Consider the following 23,158-nt stretch of genomic DNA (forward strand, 5'->3'; position numbering starts at 1 on the left):
ATAGTTCATCCATTTACCAGCAATCTTTCTTCCAAATTGAGCATTAAAATTTCTTGGGGCAGCTAAATGGGTAAGAGGATACAACACTGGGCCTAGAGTTGGAAGAGCTGAGTTCTGATCTGAGGTTCTTAACCTCTGTTTGCCTTAATTCACTGGAGAAGGAAATAGTACCACTCCAGTATCCTTGCCAAGAAAATCCCAGGGACAACAGAGGGAGTTAAAGGGATAGATAAAGGGATCTTGTAAAGGTTTTCAATTCACAAGATGACACAGAGCTGGAAGGAAAACTTAGATACTACCAAATTCAAGGTCTTCATTTTATAGATGAAGAAAGTGAGGCATAGTGAGGTTAAATGACTTCCTGAGCCCCTCAGTTAGTAAATGAGATGGGATTTAAACCCAAATTTTTCTCACTCCATCCATCATCAATCACAAGTAGTTAATCATCTACTACAGGCCAAAGAAAATCATTCCTATTCACAAGGGATTACAACTTAGGAGGGTAAGGACAGATAAGTAATTACAAAATATAATCATAAACATACAAAGAGAGCAACTTTACAAATAAATATAAATTGGAAAAATGAAGACACATATTCAGTGACAATGCGCATGAAGTTCAGTACTTGAAGAATAGACATCTGTAAGAAGAATTATATTTGATTTACTCAGGAGGAAAGAACTATAGCCAGTGAGTACAAGGTATATAAGGAGATAAATCTTGGCTCGGTATAAATTACTGCTCTAAGCCTTAAAGTATAACATGCAATAGGAAGAATGACAACTGAAAGCAACTTTAGTAACTTTAAAAAGCACAATTTCAGTACAATGATAAAGGTGGAAGTCAAATTGCAAAGGTTGAGAAATGAGAGAGAAGAGTGGTCTTGGCCAGTTTTTTTGAGGAGTATGACTAAAAAATGGAATATATATGAGAGTATATTGAGAGGAATTATAGGGTCTAGTGAAGACTTTTTAAGGAAGGGGGATACTTGGGCATATCTGAAGGCAATGTAGATAGAGCCAGTAGGAAGCAGGGGAGGGAAAGAGAAGGCAAAAGAAGAAAAGTGTAGAGGGAGAGGGAAAAGGGAAAAGGAGGAGGAGGAAAGGAGGGTGAGGGACGTGAGAAAGTGAGGATGACAAGATGGAATTGAGTCAAAGAGATGTTAGTATTGGCAAGAAAAGTCATATCTTTGAAAAGTGAGTGGGATAGGCTGTCAGGATTTTGAGATAAAGAGAAAGGGATAGGGCCATGTCTGTAAATATAGTAAGGAAGCAGACAACAGTCAAGAAAAGTTTTAAGAGTAGGAATTAGTGAGAAATTTGGGATAATAGAGGAGAAAATCTGTTGGAGAAAACAGTATGGAATGAGATCATTTGGGCTCCTGTGGGGGATGGGAGAAGTTGTTTTGGTCAAGACAAGGGCTATTTCTTCATCTGAAACCAGGATAAAGAAGATAAGGAATAAATAAAACAAAATAAAATGAGATGAGGAAGAGGGGAGAGGGCTCACAAAAATATCCTCAGTCAATTGTAAGACAAGGATCTCTACTGCAATGGTCAGGAGAGATCTGAGGAAGGATGAAAATGTTTATAGAAAAGATTGATTAGGAATGTGTAATAAGATTTCCCCGGTAAAGGCCTACTTGAAATCATATAACCATAAATTTATAGTGGACCCCAACACCAGGGATTCATGATTTTCTCCAGTTTTATTCAGCAGTGTGAATAGTAGTAGTAGTATAAGCAACAGATGATTAAACCAGTAAAACAGATTTGGAAGGGCAAGATCTGTAATAGATAAAGGGGCAAAAAACTTGAAAGAATATGACAGTGTAGAATTGAAGGGATCAAGTTAGGGAAGGAAAGGAAGGGTAATCCAGTACAAGGGAAATGGCTTGAGAAAGAACTGAGAAACGTGGAAGGATTGGAGGTGCTGGTGATACAGAGGTAGAATGACAACAGATTATGATCAGATAAAGGAACATGAGAGCTCATAAACATGGATGTGAAATATTTGTAGGTGAAGGCAAGCTTAAGGGAGGAGGAGGTGGTGACCATTGGAAATGAGCAATTTGAGAAATTGTTGAGTTTGGGTCTTTAAGAGAATATCAATAAATGCTGAAGTTCTCTTGTATGAAAGTAGGAGTTGGGAAAGAGAGAAAGAAAGAAGAATAAAGGAGAGTGGCCTCGAGATCTATAGACAACTACTAGAATATAGATTGGTTGCTTTAAAGATAGATTAATAATTTAAGTACAGTGAATTCTCTGAGGATACTTTTAGGCTTCAATAGTCTAAGCAGCCAGAATAGTTTTTTAGTGTTCAGAAATAAATGATACTTTTAGGACTAAAAATTTAAAATATAGAATTTATTTTAGTGAAGGACATTGATCCCAATGTATGACATTATATTCTATTTTTAAAATATATAAACATGAAGCTTAAGTTTCTTTGTGAACTTTTTTTTAAAAAGTGAGAAAGATCACATAATTTTTAAATTCATATCCTCTGAAATTTCATTTTTTAATCAAAATACTTTAAAATATCCTTCCTATAACAACCATTACCATGTGTCAATTTTGTAGGTTTATGTTAACTGAATAAAAAAGTGAAATAAATTCAACCAGAAGGGATGATCCAATCTAATTTTGATACATTAATGTCATATGCTGTACATGTTACAATACCAGTCAGACTGAATATTAAGCTTCAGGCTAAACTGAGATTTCCAAATGGTAGATTGTTGTAAGTGATACTATGTATAATTGCAGTAATAAATGATAGTAAAAGCTGAGCACAATGTCAGGAAGAATTTAAGTATTTAGTTTAAAAAATTAAACGAGTTAGGTTTGGAAAGACAAGACAACTGAAATAATGCAGGTCTCAATTTACAGAAAATTCCTTTTATTTATCTACTGCATTAACCCTTGAACTCTTGCCAAAATAATCTCGTTTCTAGTATCCATTATCTAAAGAACAAGATAAATACACTGTTCTCTTCTGACCAAAGTTTTTCTTGAGCTGTCTTATCTACTGAAGAGTAAGTCTATTACTAAGATTTTACTGAAAATAAAAATAATGGCAAAGCAGTTAAGAGGGAAGATTTAGACCCAGAGCAATGTACCTAGCTTTGAATATACCAAACATTTTCAAACATTCTAAGTAAAAAGCTTTTCATGAAATTCTATATGATGAATTTTTATAATTTTTTTTAAGTTTTGCTTTGTCAAATTGGAAATTAAATGAATGTCCTTCAATTGGGGAATGGCTTAACAAATTGTGGTATATATAGATAGATAGATAGATAGATAGATAGATAGATAGATAGATAGATAGATATAGATATAGATATAGATATCATGGAACATTATTGTTCTATTAGAAACCAGGAGGGATGGGAGTTCAGGGAAGCCTGGAAGGATTTGCATGAACTGATGCTGAGTGAGATGAGCAGAATCAGAAAAACACTGTACACCCTAAAAGCAACATGGGAGTGATGTTCAACCTTGATGGACTTGCTCATTCCATCAGTACAACAATCAGGGACAATTTTGGTATATCTGTGAGGGAGAATACCATCTGTATCCAGAGAAAGAATTGTGGAGTTTGAACAAAGATCAAAGACTATTACCTTCAAATTAAGAAAAAAACCCATTATCTTATTATGTAATTTTGTTACCTCATACTTTATTTTTCTTTCTTAAGAATATGATTTCTCTCTCATCACATTCAACTGAGATCAATGTGTACCATGGAAACAATGTAAAGACTAACAGAATGCCTTCTGTGGGAGTTGGGGGGAAAATTGTAAAACTCAAAAAAATAAAATCTTTCTATAAAAAAAAAGTTTTGCTTTGTCTCACTTGATCTGTAACAAATTTGTTACACAACCTTACTGCTGCTATTCATTACCTCACTATGCCAACTCTCCACAGCAACTTTTCCAAACCTTTTCCTCCCTCCTCAAACCTTCCATGCCTCCTCCTTCTCTCAACCTTTTAGTTTCTCATATTTATAGAAAAAAATGAAGTCATTCACCATGAGCTCCCTGTTCTCTTCCTCATCTCATAGCATTCAAAAATTTTCTACCACTATCTCTTCCTTCACCTGTCTCACCAATGAAATGGGCTTATTCTATTCAAACCATCCTATTTCATTCTTTCTCCTCCAAAAGATTGCTTCTTACCCTTACTCTATCCCTGTGTTCACTACCCCCATCTTTCCTTACTACCTGTAAACATGCCTGTGTATCCAATCTGAAAAAGCCTTCAATTGATTCTTTCATCCCTATTATTGTCCTATATCCCTTCTACATTTTGTGGCTTAACTTGAAAAAAGGCCATCTAACAATTAGCCCCTCCACTTTTCTTTCACTCTTCTTAACCCCTTATAAGGCAGCTTCCAACTTTATCACAAAACTGAAACTGCCTTCTCCAAAGTTACCAGTAACTGCCATATCCAAAGACCTTTTCTCAGTATTAATTCTCCTCAACCTCTCTATACTCTTTGACACTGTTAATCACCCTCTTCTCCTTGATACTCTTTGCTCTCTAGGTTTTTCAGGACACTACTTTTTCCTGGTTCTACTCATGTGATCACTTCCTTTCTTTTGCTAAATCCTTATCCAGATCATGCCCTTCTAACTGCAGATTTCCCTCGGGGTTATTTTCTCGGACCTCTTCACTTCTTCCTCTATATATATAATCCTCTAGAAATAATCACTACTTCTATACTGAGGATGCTCAAATCCACATATCCTGACCCCCATCTTTTTGCTGACTTCCATTCTCACATCTCCAATTGCCTTTTATACATCTCAATTTGGGTGTCTAGTAGATATCTTAAGTTCCACATGTCCAAAACAGAAATTATCTTTCTCTTAAACTCTGTCCACTCATTCTTGCCTTTTTCTGTATTGGGTAACATCCTCCAAACCCTTAGTTTCAAAATTTAGATGTCACTAGTCCCCAAATCCAATCTGTTGCCAAGGCCTCTTGATTTCACCATTCTCAACACTTTCACTGCCACCACTCTGACATAGTCTCTTATCACCTCATACTCATACTTGCTGGTAGTTCAGCCTGCCAAGTCTTTCCATTCCAATTCATCCTCCATTCAGTCACCAGTTATGTTCCTATGCTTCTCCTCTCCACCCAGTGAAGTACAGTGACTTCCTGTTGCCTTTAAGATCAAATATCAAATCCTCTGTTTGACCTTCAAAGACTTCCAGAACTTAGGCTTCCTCTTATACCTCCAATCTTCTTATACCTTATCCCTATTCTTATATTCTTTGATCCAGTAACCCTCATTCCTGGTTATTCCTTGTACAAGACACAACATCTCTCCACTTCTGAGCATTAACTCAGGTTGTTCCTCATGTCTAGTATGATCTCCCTCCTCAACTCTGCCAACTGACTCCCTTGGCTTCCTTTAAAGTCCCAATAAAAATATCATGTTTTCAGAAAGCCTTTGCCAACCCCTCTTAATTCTGATGCCTGGCTCTCTTTTAATCATTTCCTATTTATTTGTAAACAACTTATTTTTACATATTTATTTGCTCGTCGTCTCTCACAATAGATTTTAAGCTTCCTGAGTATAGGGACTGTTCTTTGTCTCGATATCCTCAACCCTTAACACAGTACTTGGCAAATATTTAATAAGCACCTGGCAGGTGTTTAATAATAAATGTACTTTAAATTCCATAAATGTTTAAGTAGCATGTGAGATCAACATGTGAATCATGTTAATAAGTTTTAAAATTTTATGGAACAAATCTCTTCATTTTCCTGAAACCTTTGTATATTTTGTATCTAGGTCCAAAACCAGATGGATGGAAAGTCTTTTTAAAGTCCTTAGATGGTATGAAAGTATATTTGAATCATAAATTTGAATGCCCAGATATGTTTTCTCTTTGTTGCCAACCTACCTAGCTAATCTTACAGTATCTAGACAATTGATAAGTAGAGCCAAATTTACATGGAAATCTAGACCTTATTTTAGTATGCTTACTCCAAAAGTTGTCACATAATTTAGTGAGGAAAAAAACATACACACACACACACACACACACACACACACACACACAGACAGATTGTTAACTACATCAAAGTTGCAAAAATCATTCTTTTAAGACTTTTTAAAATTCTTTCTTCTAGAGATTGTGATCAATATTTCTAGTTAGTACATAAATCATAAACATATATATATATATATATATATATATACACTAGATTTTAAGGTCAAAAGATCTAACATAACTTGTAATGATTAATTTGTTTGCCCTTAATTGTAAAAATACATCATTCTGTGTAATCTCATGACTAGAGAACTGATGTACTCTGTCTTCTCCATGGGGAGGTGGAGAAGAAATTGGCAGCATAAAAATAAAAGACAAAGCAAAACTTTTTACAAAAATTTTTTTTAAAAAATTCATCATATAGAAATTCATAAAAAGCTCTTTATTTAAAATATTAGAAAATATTTAGTATAGCTTTGTATATTGCTCTTGTATTATCTTTTTCAATAAAACCTCAGTAATAGATTTGTTCTTCAGTAGGTAAGACAGCTCAAGATAAACTTTGGTCAAAAAAAATTTCCTTTAGAAAAATAGATACTAAAAACTAACAAAGGCCAGTGTCCATTCTGGGCCTATAAAAAGGTATGAAGAGAGAAATTGGAGTGTTGGGTAGGAGGAAAGTGAATAGGCTGGTTTAGCTGGGATATGGAGGGTGGGGGAAGAGTATTTTATTATCATCCTGACAGGATAGGTTGAATTAGATTTTGATCCTAGGAGTAGGTGAACCAATGAAGGTTCCTAGCAGAAAAAGGAGTGATATAATTGAACTAGTAATTTAAAAATATCAATTTAGCAACTGTATGGAAAACAGATGTGAAGAAGAGAGATCAATTAATAAGCTACTAAAAGAGTTTAGATATTAAGGATCTGAATTAGGGTGTAGTAAAGATTCTCCATTACCTGCTATGTCGATTATCTCCAATATACAGGATATATCTTGTTTGTACAGAGTTGTACATATGTTGTTCTCCCTATGAGACTATAAACTCCTTGCAAGCAAGGTTGATTTTGCACCTTTTCTTGTATTTCCAGGTTTTAACACAATACACAATACCTGGCCCATATGTCATAGACAATTTATTTGTAAAAATGATTAGTAGACACCAAATTGGTGAGAAAAATAAAATTATATTCCAGGTTTTGATAACAATTTGTGTGGTATAGGTACTGGTCTCCAAAAATTTGATGGAATTTTCCTGTGAATCAAGTAAGACCAGTAGTCTTCCCCCCCCCCTTGTTATTCCTTTAAAGCTAGATATATTTATTTTTCTTAGACTGGGTTATCTATCTGGTCTTCTGTCAATTTTAGATATTTAATATTTTTAAAAACATGTGCATAACAGTTCATGATTATTCATTTATAAAAATATACTTATTTACACTGTTATGATTTCACCTAGACTACTTTATGGATTTGATTTTCTGCTGTCTTTTAAAATAAATTAACTAAAAGTTTAATTACATTAATCTTTTCAAAGAAAAAGTTTTTGGTTTTATTTATCATTTTCATGGGGTTTTTTTTGCCTTTCAGTTTATTATTTTTCCTCAAAATTTATAAATTTGTGATTCTTTAAGGATTTTAATTGTTGGGTTTTTCTAATTTTTAAAGATTCAGTTCATTAATCCAGTTTTTCTTTTTTTTGTTAATGGATGCTTAAAGGAATATTTTTCTCCTGAAGATTATTTTGGGTGATTCCCAGACATTCTGGTATACGGTTTCATCATTAGCATTTGGGTTTTACCTAATTATTACTTCAAAGATTTCTTTGTTCAATCTTACTGCTAGGTCTCCATCTGGCTCTATATCTGGGGTCTGTACGTTTTGTTTACAGTATCTGAAACACTCTTTTTATTGCTTTAAGTCTATAAAAGATTCATTTCCACCTTTATACTTTTGGAATATCTCTCTGCCCCCATACATGGACAATTTTTTTTAAAGTTCCATGTAGTACTAGGAAATAAACTTTTCCCCCCCAAGTTCCATTTAAAGATACTATGTCTTGTTTCTCTAACAATCTCTTCAGTGCTACATTTTCCCTTTTGTTTATCCTTTTCTTAGACTTATTCAAATTTAAAAGACACTGAAATCTCCTGTCACTATGTTGTTACCATGTCTTTTGATAGTTTAGCTAGTCTTTCCTTTATGAAATTGGATGCTAAGGCATATGGGATACATAAATTTGGGGTAGCTAGGTGGCACAGTGGATAGAGCACTGGCCCTGGAGTCAGGAGTACCTGAGTTCAAATCCAGCCTCAGACACTTAATAATTACCTAGATGTGTGGCCTTGGGCAAGTCACTTAACCCCACTGTCTTGCAAAAAAACCTAAAATAAAATACATAAATTTAATACTGATATTAGTTTCTTATCTACAGTTCTTTTCAGCATGAATGTTTATTTTTCCTTGAGAGCATAATGTGCAACTCCTGTTTTTTTAAAGTTATTTAACATTATTTTAGGTTTATGTTTTTCCACTTCTCTCTAATATTGGAGTTCTTGCTCCTTATTTTTTCCCCCTCTTCTGCTGTAAATGCAATACTATGTCTCTTCAGTTACTTTAGCTTATTTATTTTGAAATTATTATTTGGTTAATTTTTTCCCCTTGATTTTTCCTCTTCAATAAATCAAGTGGAACTTTCCTTTTTCTCCTCTTCTTCAACTATTTTCATTCATTAATAAATTTCATTTCCTATGCCCCTTTCCAAAGAAGATTTTGCTCCCTTAATCCGTTCACTATTCATTGTCCCTCTGACTCTAGATTTCTCATTCTCTTGCTTATGGCTCCTAAACTTATCTAGTTCCTCTCTATTCCTCATGGAATCAAAATTTCTAACAATCCAGTGCTTAAATTTCTACCACTGCCTAGAAGAACTGCCCTCCAGAAGGCTTGCTTTTTCTTTCCATTGTACAGCATTCTCAAATAAATACCATTTTCTGCGAAGGATAGAGAGGATATTGAGGTAATTCAGGACTCCGGAATTCCCAGTTCCCACATTCCCTATTATGCAGATTACTGTTGACTTTTGCTCTTCTCTGGTCATCTTCTTTTCCTGAATCCATACCCTATCACCATCTTAGGAACTAGGAGCACCCCAAGACAGGATGAAAGGTATCTCTAAAGTCCAAACATTTGATGCAAAGGCTCCATTTCCATTCACAAAACATCTCTTTCCCCACAGAGAATTCATTAATAGTATTCCCTCCTATCATCAAAACAAGGTCTCCATGGCTTTTATCTTATTCTCCCCTCTTTTCTATATCCTTATTCATATTTCCTTGCTGCCTCTCCTCTTTCAAAGAGACCAAAGAAATCACCTTTTCTGCATTACTAACCCTCAACTTAACAAGGGGATAACAACATCACTTCTATCCTTTTACCTTTCCCCTATCCTTCCATGTCCACTGCCCATTTAGTAATTTATTCTCACAAAAAAAAAAATGATTCACTGGGATGTGGTGGTATGCTAAAAGTAAAAGGCTCAATACAAAATTCATTCTGAAAGAGAGCTGGGGCCACTCAAAACATTATGATCTGACTATTCACACAGGAAAAATGAGGTAGATAAAGAATGTTCAAGCATATGGATGAATAACACAAAGAATTAATCTATTAGGAAGTATACTTAAGGTAGACAGTACAGAAAAATAAGAATTATGCTTGGAACTGAAGAAGAGGATGGGAGAAGAATAAAATAATCTTAATAATACCAAGTTTTTCATGGAAACAGAAGCCCCTATTTTTAATGTTGTAGTTCCAGTTTCATTTTCATATATCAATACAGTCATACTGTGTTCTAAAGAATTAAAAATCAATATAACAAAAAAGATAATAGTGAAGTCCAGGGTGGGTGTGATCAGGTTGCAACATAAAGCCACTTGAGGAACTTTGAAGAAAAAGACTAAAAGATGTCATGGAAATGCATACAAAGAAGAGCAAGATAGACTAGTCAAACAGTGTGGAAAAAATGATACATGAATCAGAACGTTATTTGCAATGTCAAGAAATTGAAGAAGCCTTCCTTCATCTTAGATGGAGTCCCTCTGAACTTATTAAAAGACATGGATGAGAGTCACATACAATGAACAAACATTAATTGGCAATTATCTTTATCAATAGATTGAAAATCCTCAATTTCCTTTGCTGGCTCATCTTATCATATAACTGTGTTCTAAGTGTATTGTAGTCTTATTTCTAGCCTCAAGCCCGGCCTGAAGCTTTCAGGGGAAGAACTAGAGCAAGAATCCCAAACCAAAGGAGAGCCTGAAATCCTGTCACTGAAACTGCAGTTTTCAAATTGGCTGGTATTACATTAGTGTGCTGTTGGTGAAACTGTGAACTGGTTCAGTCACTCTAGAAAGTAATTTTTAAATATGTCCAAAAATTATTCAATTATGCATACTCTTTGACCCAGAAATAACAATAATAGATCTATACTACAAATAGATCAAAGAAAGGCAGCTGGATGGCATAGTAGATAGAGCACTGGTCTTGGATTCAGGAGGACAGGGGTTCAAATTCAGTCTCAGACACTTGAATTGTACTAGCTGTGTGAACTTGGGCAAGTCACTTAACCCTAACTGCCTTGCATCCAGGACCATCTCCATTTGTCCTTAGTCAAATCTGGCCACTGGACCCAGATGGCTCTGAAAGTGAGGTTGGTGACTTAGCACATGCCTCACTCAAAATTCTATACATGTGCTTGTCAAAGCATCACCACCCTGCTATGTCATGGTCTTCATTAGATCAAAGAAAGAGGAAAAGAATTCAGATGTACTAAAATGTTTGTAGCAGCTTGTTTTTTCCATGGCAAAGAACTGGAAAATGAAGGGTTGACTATAAATTGAGGAATAAAGAATTTATGGCATATGAATGTGATATGATGAAAGGGAGACAATTTCATACACACCTGGCAAGACGGGAATGAATTAATTCAAGTTAAGTGAGAACCAGGAAAATAATTATATAATGAAAATACTGAAAAGAGAAATAACTTTGAAAGCCATAGCAACTCTGATCAATGCAATACAATTCTAGAGTACTAAGGAATGAAATATTGAAGTATTTTTTCTCCTTTTTTTTGATGTGGCCAAAGGGGATCTTTGTTTTTCTAACTCATACATGTTGATAAAAGAGTCTTTATTTTCTTCTTCTCTCATTGGGGTGGAAAGGTGGGGAAATATATGAGAAAAGGTAGGCAATGACAACTTTCAGTGACTTAAATAAAATATTAACATATCACAATGTTTAACCATTTCTCTAATCAATGAGTAATTACTCTGTTTATAATTCTTTGCAACTACAAAAAAAATACTGCAATAAGTATCTTGATGTATATGGGATCTTTAGGTACAAACCTAGCAGTGGTTCTCTAAGTTAAAGGTTAGACATTTTAGTCACTTTCTTAGCATAGTTTCAAAATGGTTAGATCAATTTATGGTTCTAACAATAGTATTTTAGTGTTTCTACTTTTAACCTCCAATTGACAACTCCAATCTTTTATCATTTTTGTCAATTTTCTGAACCTTGCATTTTTATTTGCATTAACAATATCATTTATGATATAGAACAATCTTCCATATGGTTGTAAAGTTGGTGATTCTTTCCCTGAGAAGTTTCTTCTCTTGAGACAATCAAACTTAAATTTAGTCTAAGTACCCTTCTTTCTGTAAGATTGAGGACAAGCATGATCTGATCCTCCTAGTTGTTTCAGTTGTGTCTGACACTTTGTGACCCCATTTGGGGTTTTCTTCACAAAGATATTGGATAAGTTGAAGCAAACAGGGTTAACAAAGTCATATAGCTAGTAAGTATATGAGGATAGATTTAACCTCAAGAAAATAGTTTTCCTGACTTCAGGTCCAACATGCTATCCACTGTGCCACCTGGCTCCTCTAACTACCTTGTATTTCAATTATTTTCTATATATTTGTATTCATAAACTAAATTTTTATATGTACTTATCTCTTCCATTAGAATATAAAGTCCTTGAGAGTAGAGACTGCTTTATTCTTTGTACTTGCATCTTCAGAAACAAAGTGACACTTAAAAGTAATACATCCTTGATTGTTGATGACATTTGTTTATTTATCCATCAGAAAATCATTTTGGGTCTTATGTTGTAGTGTCCTATGCAAAATATCAGACTCTTATCAAATAGTGATACAAATTTTTCCCCCAATCACTGCTTCTCTTCCTACCAGAGTTAATTTAATTTTATCTATGCAAAAATTTCATTGGATTCCTGGTTTTACAGCTAGAAGGAATCATAAGAAGCCCATGAGTCCATTGCCCTGATTTTACAGTGTCATATAACTAAGAAGTGTCTAAGGATTTTAACCCACGTTTTCTTGTCTTCAAGTCTAATGTTCTATCACTATGAAATTTTACACAATCAAAATGACAATTTTTAAACTTTTTGTAATTTTCTCTATCCCTTGTTTGCTTAAGAGTATTTGGAGGGACTCTAGTTAAGGTAAGAAATGTACTTTTGGTTTGCTGTGTTAGTTCCTTTATATATTGAATATCTGTCTATATTTGTCTATGATATAAAAAGCTGGCTTAACTTGTGCCAACTGCTTTCCAGTTTTCTTAGAAATTACCTGGCCCTAGAATTAGGAGGACCTGAGTTCAAATGTAGCCTCAGAAATTTACAAGCTGTGTGATCCTGGGCAAAGGAACTTATCCTTAATTGTCTCCCATCCTCCAATTATATTTCAGGTTAATCAAATTAATTATTTTTGATTCTTCTCTAAACAGACTATTCTAACTCATCCATTTTATGAATGAAGTAATTTTGCAATTTATTCTTTTTTTAAAAATGTAACTACAGATGAATGCTATTTCTCTTTTACTTCTCATTGTTCAATGTAACATTATTCTTTTCACTAAATCTTTTCCTACTGTTCCATAGGATTTTAGAATCAGAGCTGAAATGAATCTCAAAGACCAATTACTCTAATCCCTTAATTTTAAGGATGAGAAAATTGGGATCCGCATATGTTAAGTGATTTGTTCAATGGCACCACATAGAGTGGCAGAGGTGGGATTTGAACTCAGATCCTCTGACTTCATATACAATGGCAAATTTCCTTCAGTCCAAAGAGAACTGTGCATGCAAAAATGAAGCAAACATATCACTTTTATAATTTTTATTTCACAAATTGGATCCTCCATAACAAACTTTTGGGAGAGAATGCACATGAGTCTGTAGATTGTAATTTAAATGGACAAGAGTTCTAAAGGACAGGCAGATATGGATTGCTTAAACTGAACTACTAAACTGATGAAATCACATCTATTTGCAACTGGGGCTTAAAGGAACAATGGTAGAGTAGGAAAAAGTTATTCTGGTTATTTGTTGTTTTGTCATTCATTTTTTTTTTTAGGTTTTTGCAAGGCAAATGGAGTTAAGAGGCTTGCCCAACCAGCAAGGTGTCAGAGACTGGATTTGAACCCAGGTACTCCTGACTTCAGGGCCGGTGCTTTATCCACTGCACCACCTAGCCCGCCCTGTCATTCATTTTCAAAGAAGGGCCATGCATGACATGAGGGGGTGCTGTGCAAAATCACCAGCCTCACTTTCTTTTCCAGAGACATCTGGGTCCAATGGCCCAGATCAGGATGGCTGGAGATGGCACTGAATATGAGGCAATCAGGGTTAAGTGACTTGCCCAAGGTCACACAGCTAGTAAGTATCAAGTGTCTGAGGATGGATTTGAACTCAGATCCTTCTGACTCCAGGGCTAGTGCTTTATTCACTGCCTCTTTGGTTATTTATTTATACATATGACTTACTTTCCTCTGGTGTTTCTAGAATTGAACAGTCTTGTTAGTATCATGTCTTAACAAATCAATTGGAAACATTATTGAAAAAATGTGAGGATGGGTTAATATCTCATTGTAGTTCCACCAGATTCTATAATGAGATATTTTTGAGTTTACTTTCCAGAGGTTATATTCAGCCTGTAGTTTCTTAGGGATTTCCATGGAGTCTAATTTTATTTTTCTAAATTTATTTATAGAAACATTAAATGCCTGAACTGAACAGAATATAACTTATTTATAAACCTGAACCTCATGTAGATTGTTTTTACAAAGTTTGAAAGAAAAATCAAACTGTTTTCCAATTGCTATTAACAGAATTTCAGAGAGAACTGATTCAAAATTGACATATATGTGGTTGTAATGTCCCTTCAAGAGGAACAATGTGAAAGAGAATCAATTTACTATGAAAGTAAAATTGAATGAGAACTACAATTATCCCAGATAGATTATTTAGTAAAAGCTAAATATTGAAGAACTGTTTAACATCTATAAAGTTGGGTTTAAGAATGTGACCTCTAGGTAACTGGGGAACAAGAAGAAGCATTTATTAAGCACTATTACAAAGTAGACTACTAAGAAATCAATACTAGAAAATGTCAGAGTCCCAGCCCTCAAGAAACTTAACAATAAATGTACAAATAAATATAAAACAAAACAATCTTATGAGAGCATTAGTATTAGAAGAGATAGGGATTGAATCACTTCTAGGGAGAGTGATTAGGGAAGACTCTGAAGAAGTGACATATGAGTACTTCATTTCTTGAGTGAAGAGAAGAGATTTCAACAGGAGCATAAAGAAAGAAAGATATTCTAAGTATAGATGACAGCTTACATGAATGAATGTTAAGTGAAAGAGTGAAAGCAAAGACTCAGTAAGAGTTCCAAAAGGGTTAAACATATGGTTGGTGAAAGGGAATATTCTGAAATAAAGGTAGAAAGATGAGATGAAACCAGGTTGTGAAGATTTTTAAAAATGCCTGACTAGGGAGTTTGTGTTTTATCCTGCAAGCAATAGGGAACAACATGATTATATCTCTATTTTAGGAAATCAAAGAGGTTTTCAGTGTGTCAATCATTTGTGAGGATATTTTCCTCTTTTTCTTTCTTTGTCTTTAAAATATTATCTATTACAAGGGATTGATCTCTGGGAGGGAGAAAAGAGGGAACAATGGGGAGAATTATAATGATATGAAACCAAAAGACATCAATAAAAATCTGTCTAAAAATAAAAAAAGAAATGAACACTTTATGTCAGTTTTAAAACATTTCTTATTTTTTAGGTATTGAAAAGGAAATTATTTTAAGTATTTTTCCATTATATAAATAAAGACAATTTATAGAGCTTTAGACCGGTGGCTGACCAGTACCACTTCACCAGGATGTAAGAAATCATATGAATGACCCAACTTGACTATTACTGGACAATTTGTGACAAAATCTGTAGAAAAGTCACTGCTAAGGAAAGATTCAGATCTTACTGAAAAAGTGAAGTCTTTCTTCCTAAGGGGAAAAAAGTTGTATTTTAAAATTTCTAGAGAAAGTTACATGCCACACTTATTTCATAAGGTCTTTAAAAAAATCATTTTAGAAAATTACTATACAACACTTCAAAAGAAAAGTCAGAACTAAAATTAGTGTCTTTAAAATAGACATAAATAATTCCTTCCATACTCTCCTCCCAGCCAAGTTTAACATCAGAAACAAGAAAGACATCAATAATTCTAGTTTGCCAGAGGCATGGCTATTTCTTTTTACTCACTGTCAAGTATCTAATTTAATTTAAAGGTATTAAACTCCATGCTGAGGTCAACAAGTCTTACTTCCTCCAATATTACACTTCAACCAGTGCTCATTAATGTGTCTACTGAATGGATTAGCACATCTGAAGATATATGTACAAAGGAAAAGGGGACAATTTAATGATATCCAATTGTTCATTCGAAACAGGACACACATTCAGTGCCTCAACTTATTATCACTAATGTGGAATTTATTAAATTCTGGTTAAAAAAAATGAAGTAAGCCATTTTTTGTTGAAAGGAATTAGTATAAAAATTAGCTACAAATATTTTTAGTGTTTTATCTTCTAACAAAGAAAACATTTTCCTTTTACGACACCAAAATATTTCATAAAATCATGTGATTACAGATTTAAAGCAAGAAGGAATATGATTTATAATTTAGACCAATTCTTTAATTTTACTTATGAGGAATATGAGCCCCAAAGTGACTGGTCAGAACCAAAGTCAGGATTTGAACCAGGTCTTCTGATTCTAATTAATCACCCTGGGTAGGGTAGATTTGATAACTGCTCTCATATGTGCTTTTTTAGATTTTTTTAAAAAATTTAATAAAAGCACCCAACATACTAGAATATATGGTAGTGAATACACTTTACTAATCAAAATTACCAAATGGCAATCCCTATTTTTTTTTTTTTTTTTTTTTTTAGGTTTTGCTAGGCAGTGGGGTTAAGTGGCTTGCACAAGGCCACACAGCTAGGTAATTATTAAGTGTCTGAGACCGGATTTGAACCCAGGTACTCCTGACTCCAGGGCCGGTGCTTTATCTACTGTGCCACTTAGCTGCCCCGCAATCCCTAAATTTTGATAGAAACTTTGTTGTTATTTAATTGTTTCAGATTCTGTGACCCTATTTGTGGTTTTCTTGGTTTTTACTTAGGTTTGTCATTTCCTTCCCCAGTTTATTTTTCATTATTATTTTTTAAGGTTTTTTGCAAGGCAAATGGGGTTAAGTGGCTTGCCCAAGGCCACATGGCTAGGTAATTATCAAGTGTCTGAGATCAGATTTGAACCCAGGTACTCCTGACTCCAAGGCTGGAGCTTTATCTACTATGCTACCTAGCCGCTCCCCCCCACCCCCAGTTTATTTTTCAGATAAGGAAACAGAAAGGTTAAATGACTTGTCCAAGCTCATATATGTCTGAGACCAAATTTGAACTCAGGAAGATGACTGCAGGCCTAGCATCCTATCCTTTGTACCACTTAGCTGCCCCTTGTTTAGAACTTTCTAATTATAATCTAAATCTCACTTTTGTTGTCTTTCACTAATGATTTTGCATGACTGTCAATGTTTGAAACAACAGCAAACCAGAGTATTGTTCTATTTCTTGGAAAATCTTTGATAGAGGTTTTTAAATTTAAAAAAATATGCATATTTATGTGGTTGCATTAGATAACCATAAAGTACCAACCACAATTTTAGGAAGACTTGAATTCAAATGTGGCATCACTGTGAGGCCTAGGACAAATCACTTAACTTCAATTTAATAATCCTCCAAGGTATGTTAGTGAGGATCAAAGAAATTAAAAACTATAAAGTGCTTAGCATGGTGCTTGGCATACAATAAGCATGATATGAATGTTAGTTTCATTATTACTGTAGTTGTTGATTTATAAGTCTTGAGGCTACAAAAACATTTCATGTTATATTTTATAACTTACAGCAACTCAGAAATATGTACAAGTGAAATTCTGAAACATTGAGAATCCCAAGGTCCCACAGTAGGTATTGGAAATGGAATTAGAACTGAGATCTTGGTTGATTTCAAGTCTAGCACACTTATCTTTATACTGTGAACTAATGGCTTGGTAATTGATTTAATAACTTTCAGTAAAAATTTAAGAGTTGTGGAAAGCGCTAGGAATGATTTTGTTTTATTCAGGAACAGTTTTTGAATAAACAGAAAAAGGTAAAAAAGAGAAATTCTGTTTGTATATGTTAACTTTTAAAATACTTTTCTCTGGGTGAATACATTTACCAACATGACCTTTATCAAAAACAAAATCAGTACTTAAAATAACATTTTAAGACTGTTCTATGGTTAGTGAAAGGACTGTGAATGCCTCTCTTCTTACTATAAGAAATTTTATCTGGGAAAAAAATACTTATCCACTCAAACTTCCTTGGTGAACTTTTTAAAAGAGATAAATCAACTAAATCATTACAAAGATAACTAATTTTAAGATGACAAATTTATTAATAATTTAGTATTTTAAATGGCATGGTTATATTTTTATCCACTGATGTATATAATACAAAAACAAAATAGAGGAGCTTACATGTCTGGGAAGTCAATAAAATATAAACTATTATTTGTTTGGAATTTAAAGACCCTTACATCTAGCATATTCTATCTCCCCTTCTGAATGTAATTTACTTGAGGGGAAAAAACTGTTTAATTTTTGTCTTTTTATCCCTAGCACAGTATATTATATATGCTTAAAGAAAAGACTGGCAAATAAATATTGCCTTTATAGCACTTTTAGCAAAATATTTACTATCTTAAATTAATATTAAGAAATATAGCTGTTGTATATGTTTTTATGACATACTGCTGGCCAAAACAATATTTTATGTTATACTGAGATTCTGTTCAGGAATTCAACCCCTAATTATGATATTTCTCTTACAATCAACCATGAACTGCTTTATAACACTACACAATGACATTTTCTAGTAATATACTCAGGAATCATATTAAAAAAAAAGATGGGGAGTTATATTAAAAAACTCATTAAGCTGGTTGTTTATTATTATTATTAATAACACTTTATATCTGAATGTAGGCTTACAGTATTCCTTTAAGTAGCAATCTGCTTTTACTAAGGTTTATAATTCAATCAAAAAGCAAAAAAACACTTACTTTTTTGGTTAAAGAGTCATCAGAATCAGAAGGCATTCGTGTTGAGACATGAAACATTACTTCTACCGTAGAAGTAGCAAAATATGGAGTGGTCAATCCAGTGCTTTTGTTTTTTTGCAATCCTCCCATAAAACCACAATGATTTGTAAGATTTACCTGTGAGAAAAAATAAAAACATTCCAAATTTTCATAATATAAAAATGTCAAATTACAGACATTTTAATGGCAAAAATAACATTTTTCAATTATTAAAAAATTATAGTGAAATTAAGTCAGAAATCATTTAATTCACAAATTATTTTATTCTAAGCTTTGGACACTTAATTAGTAGAAACTAATTAGGAAAGAAACCAACTGCTGAGCTTAAGCAAGTGAAAGATCATCACTAGGAAGAAAAAAAGACTGGAAAAGGCTTAAGGGTAAAAAAAATTATAAAATAATGCCAATTTGATATAATTTGGTATGTGATATTTAATCAGCCCAAAATTATTCCTCACTTTGTATCATTACTTCGCCCTTGACCAGAAATAGAAAATAATAATAATATTAACAATAATATTCTCATGATAAATTATAAATTAATTTGTGCACAAGTTTTAAATATAACTACTGATAAAATGAAGCTAACATTCACTTCATAAAGATACAGATTATATAAAGCCAAGTTAATGTTGGATAATCTAATAAACCCAAGTTAATGTTGGATAATCTTTTAAATAATCTAATTCATTTGTTCAAGATTATATATGATTAATTATAATGTTCAAAGTACTTTTGTATACTTTACCTCAAGAAATACAATTTACTTCAAGAAATACAATAGAACTAGGTGATAGATATAATTATCACTGCTTAATAGACATATTAAATTTTTTAAAAAGACATAAGAAATGAAAAATTGCTCTAAATCCTTAATTATTAGAGAAATGCAAATTAAAGCTTCTCTGAGGTACCACCTCACACCTCTCAGACTGGCCAATATGACCAGAAAGGATAATGATCATTGTTGGAAGGGTTGTGGGAAATCTGGGACACTATTTACACTGTTGGTGGAGCTGTGAACTCATCTAACCTTTCTGGAGAGAAATGGAACTACGCCCAAAGGGCAACAAAAATGAGCATACCCTTTGATCCAGCAATACCACTACTGGGTCTATACCCTGAAGAGATGATGAAAAAGGGTAAAAACATCACTTGTACAAAAATATTCATAGCTGCCCTGTTTGTGGTGGCAAAGAATTGGAAATTAAGTAAATGTCCTTCAAACTGGTATATGTATATCATGGAACACTATTGTTCTATTAGAAACAAGGAGGGAATTCAGGGAAGCCTGGAGGGATTTGCATGAACTGATGCTGAGTGAGATGAGCAGAACCAGAAAAACACTTTACACCCTAACAGCAACATGGGGGTGATGTTCAACCTTATGGACTTGCTTATTCCATCAGCGCAACAACCAGGGACAATTTTGGGCTGTCTGCAATGGAGAATACCATCTGTATCCAGATAGTCGTGGAGTTTGAACAAATTTCAAGGACTATTCCCTTTAATTTAGAAAAAAACAAAACAAAACAGATATCTTATTGTCTGATCTTGTTATCTCTTATACTTTTGTTTCTTCCTTAAGGATGTGATTTCTCTCTCATCACAATCAATTTGGATCAATGTACAACATGGAAACAAAATAAAAACTGACACACTGCTTTCTGTGGGGGTGGGGGTGGGGGGAGGGAAGTAAGATTGGGAGAAAAATTATAAAACTCAAATAAAATCTTAAAAAAAAAGAAAAAATATATATACTTAAAATACCTAATATGTACAACTTTGAGAAAGATGGGAAGAGACCCCACTCTACTGACACTCTAAGTAACTGCTATTTTGACAAAAGAGACTCAGAGCAAATGCCACCGGAAGATCAAAAGTGATTTTAGTATTAGTCCCAGTAAGTCCCTGAGGTTTAGAAGCTTAATTTCCAGAACAATTTCCTAGTAATATAAAGAAATAAGTATCATAACAATGGAGAAAAAACACATTTTCTTCCTATAAGAAATCAAACAAGAAATTTTCTTATGAGACTAAATTTAAAACTAATACCTCCCAACCAAGACCAGCTACAAAATCCTCATATGCTTGACTTCCTCCAGTATTAGTGAGAATGGAATGCTTATCTTCCTGTCCCTCAGCCACATAAAATACAGCAATCTTGTGAGTCTCTCGACTGTAGGAAGAAAAAAAAAATATTATTCATTTAAAAAGTATAACTATACAATTTATAAAGAATCAATAAGTCCTGGGACTGATGTAAAGATGAAGACTTCATCACTCACTGCCTTCAAAGAGCTTTAACTTAGTAGTTAAGATCATCTAATTTATGTGTTTGAAAAAAGGTTCTTGATCCTGACCAAGGCATTTCCTGACAGGATCAAATTGACTTGATAAATCTGAAACAAACTATTACTGGCAGCATTTTTTTTTCTTTACTGCTAGAACATCAAGCAAAGAGAGCCAATGGATAACATTATCAGTAGTTTAATCAATTTAAATTGAGATGGATAATAAAAGGCATTTACCTTCCTTCTTCATAACACTACTCTTTCAAGAAGAAAAAAAATCAGCAAGATTTGGTAATTCATCACAAATAGCAAGTTGTTATTGCTACCTCTCTTTTTCAAATTATAAATTTCCATTTAATACTACTCAAAACCATGAATCTCAATTTTATTTCACTTTTTAAAAGTATATAATAAATTGTGCGCATTACATTAATTTCAAAACCAATTTGGCTTGCTTGCATTTCTTTAACTTCCTTCTGTACTCTTAAGAACTAAAAAAAAAATTTAAATGCCTTACTCTCTTCCTTCCTACCTTCTAATAACTCTCTTCTCTCTTCCATTAAAAATTAAAACAACAAAACACTAAAAAAAAGCATAGCCATAAAAAATGAATTCATGGTCAAGTCCAAATATGTATGTCTTTTTCTGTAGCTTTAGTCCAATACCTCTCAATAAGAAAGTGTTTCATCCTTATTAGAGGATGTGGTTAATCACTGCTTTAATAAAAGAGTTCTTAAATTTTTAACAGATGCTTTACTTTACAATGATGTTGATGTTATCTTTCTATAAATTATTTATACAGTTCTTCTCACTTTCACTCTACTTGAGTTCATTGTACCCAGGATTATCTGAAATCAATTCTTAGGGCTTAATATTCTATGTTCATTTATACTTACGTATTATATATATATATATATACACACATACATATTTATCCAGTCATTCCCAAACTGAAGGAATTACCTTAGATTCCAGTTTTTCATTCCCTCTTTGGGATCAAAGCATTGGTTTTGCTTGCAACGATTCCCTGCTCAGTAGTAGTCTCTTCTCTCCCTATCCCCAACTGTTTTACTGTTGAGTTTTACTGTTGGTGTATTTCTACAATAGATTCTTTATGTGACTGTATATGTCAACCTGTCTTACATAAGATTAAAGTGCATTTGATATCTGCTCCCCTCAACCCTTCCTCCATATCTGTATACTATGTATCTCATAGTCTCCAATTCTAAGAAAAGAACATTCTCCTCCTTCCTACATTGGTGTATTCCTTTTCTTCTCCCTTCTTTTTCTCTTCTTGAAAATCTCAGGATGGTTCTCATCCACCACCCCTCCCCACCCCCAGGTCCTCTTTTTGGTTTTTAAACTCCCTTAATACCTTTTGTAGACATTAAGGTCTGATGGGAAACTTGATTCTTCTAATCCTTATGGAATGCTAGCACATCAGCATCAGACAAGTCTTTACAATTGTGCAAATAAATGTACCTTTCCAAGTTTCTCTGGACTGCCACCTAGCTATGCCCTAGAATGATGTTCAAAGATTTTCTATCATGTACTGTAGAAACTGCCAGGTCAAGTGTGATAATGATTGAGGTTTTGGAGGATGCTTGAAGTATTTTTTCCTTAGACTTAGAAGTTCTAGATTTTAATTATAACATCTCTTAGCATTTTTCCTTTTAGGGTTTCTTCCAGGTAGATTGTTTGTAGCTTCACTTTGCCCTTTGGTTCAAATAGAACTAGATAATTTTTATTTATGATTTCTTGAAATATAGAGTTCAGGCTTTTTCTTTAAAAAAACAATAACCACCATAAGTTTCAGTGATCCAGTTTTCACTATTTTAAAAATTATTTCTCCTTTGCCTAATTTCCAGGTAGGTTGAAAAAAAAGTTAAGTGTATTATTATTCATTAGATATATGTTAAGTAGTTCCCAATAATTTTCATTTTGTTCTATGTGATTTGTTGTTACATGTAGTCATTGATTTCTGTTTGATCTTTAAGGAAGTATATTTTGTGCATACAATTTCTGTGCCAGGGCTGTCCAAAATTCAGCTTGTGGACCACATGCAGCCCACAGTGCGTGTAAATGCTTTAGTCAACAAGAGCTCTCACTAAAATGGCAAATCAATATACATATTGTCTATCATTTCAATAAAAACTTTTAAAACTACAGCATTGTTCTATGCTATTGCTTGTCCTCTAGAGCTTATATTTAATTTTTTATCTCTATAATTTCTTCAGGTATTTATGTGGTCCTTGTGGAA

General features: G+C 33.4%; 1 protein-coding gene across 6 annotated transcripts in view; it reads right to left on the minus strand.

Annotated features, from left to right (window-relative positions):
- The window catches only part of RALGAPA1 (Ral GTPase activating protein catalytic subunit alpha 1), a 331,780-nt gene that overhangs the window by 36,441 nt on the left and 272,181 nt on the right, over positions 1-23,158 (minus strand). For all 6 annotated transcript variants that reach the window (XM_074213382.1, XM_074213380.1, XM_074213383.1 and 3 more), the window contains 2 exons: positions 20,660-20,783; positions 18,566-18,721 (listed from right to left, as the gene is read on the minus strand). In XM_074213382.1, the coding sequence (XP_074069483.1) occupies positions 18,566-18,721; positions 20,660-20,783 (280 nt within the window). The remainder of the gene's footprint in view (positions 1-18,565; positions 18,722-20,659; positions 20,784-23,158) is intronic.

Source organism: Macrotis lagotis, chromosome 1 (assembly GCF_037893015.1).
Source record: "Macrotis lagotis isolate mMagLag1 chromosome 1, bilby.v1.9.chrom.fasta, whole genome shotgun sequence".
Classification (NCBI taxonomy): Eukaryota; Metazoa; Chordata; class Mammalia; order Peramelemorphia; family Peramelidae; genus Macrotis; species Macrotis lagotis.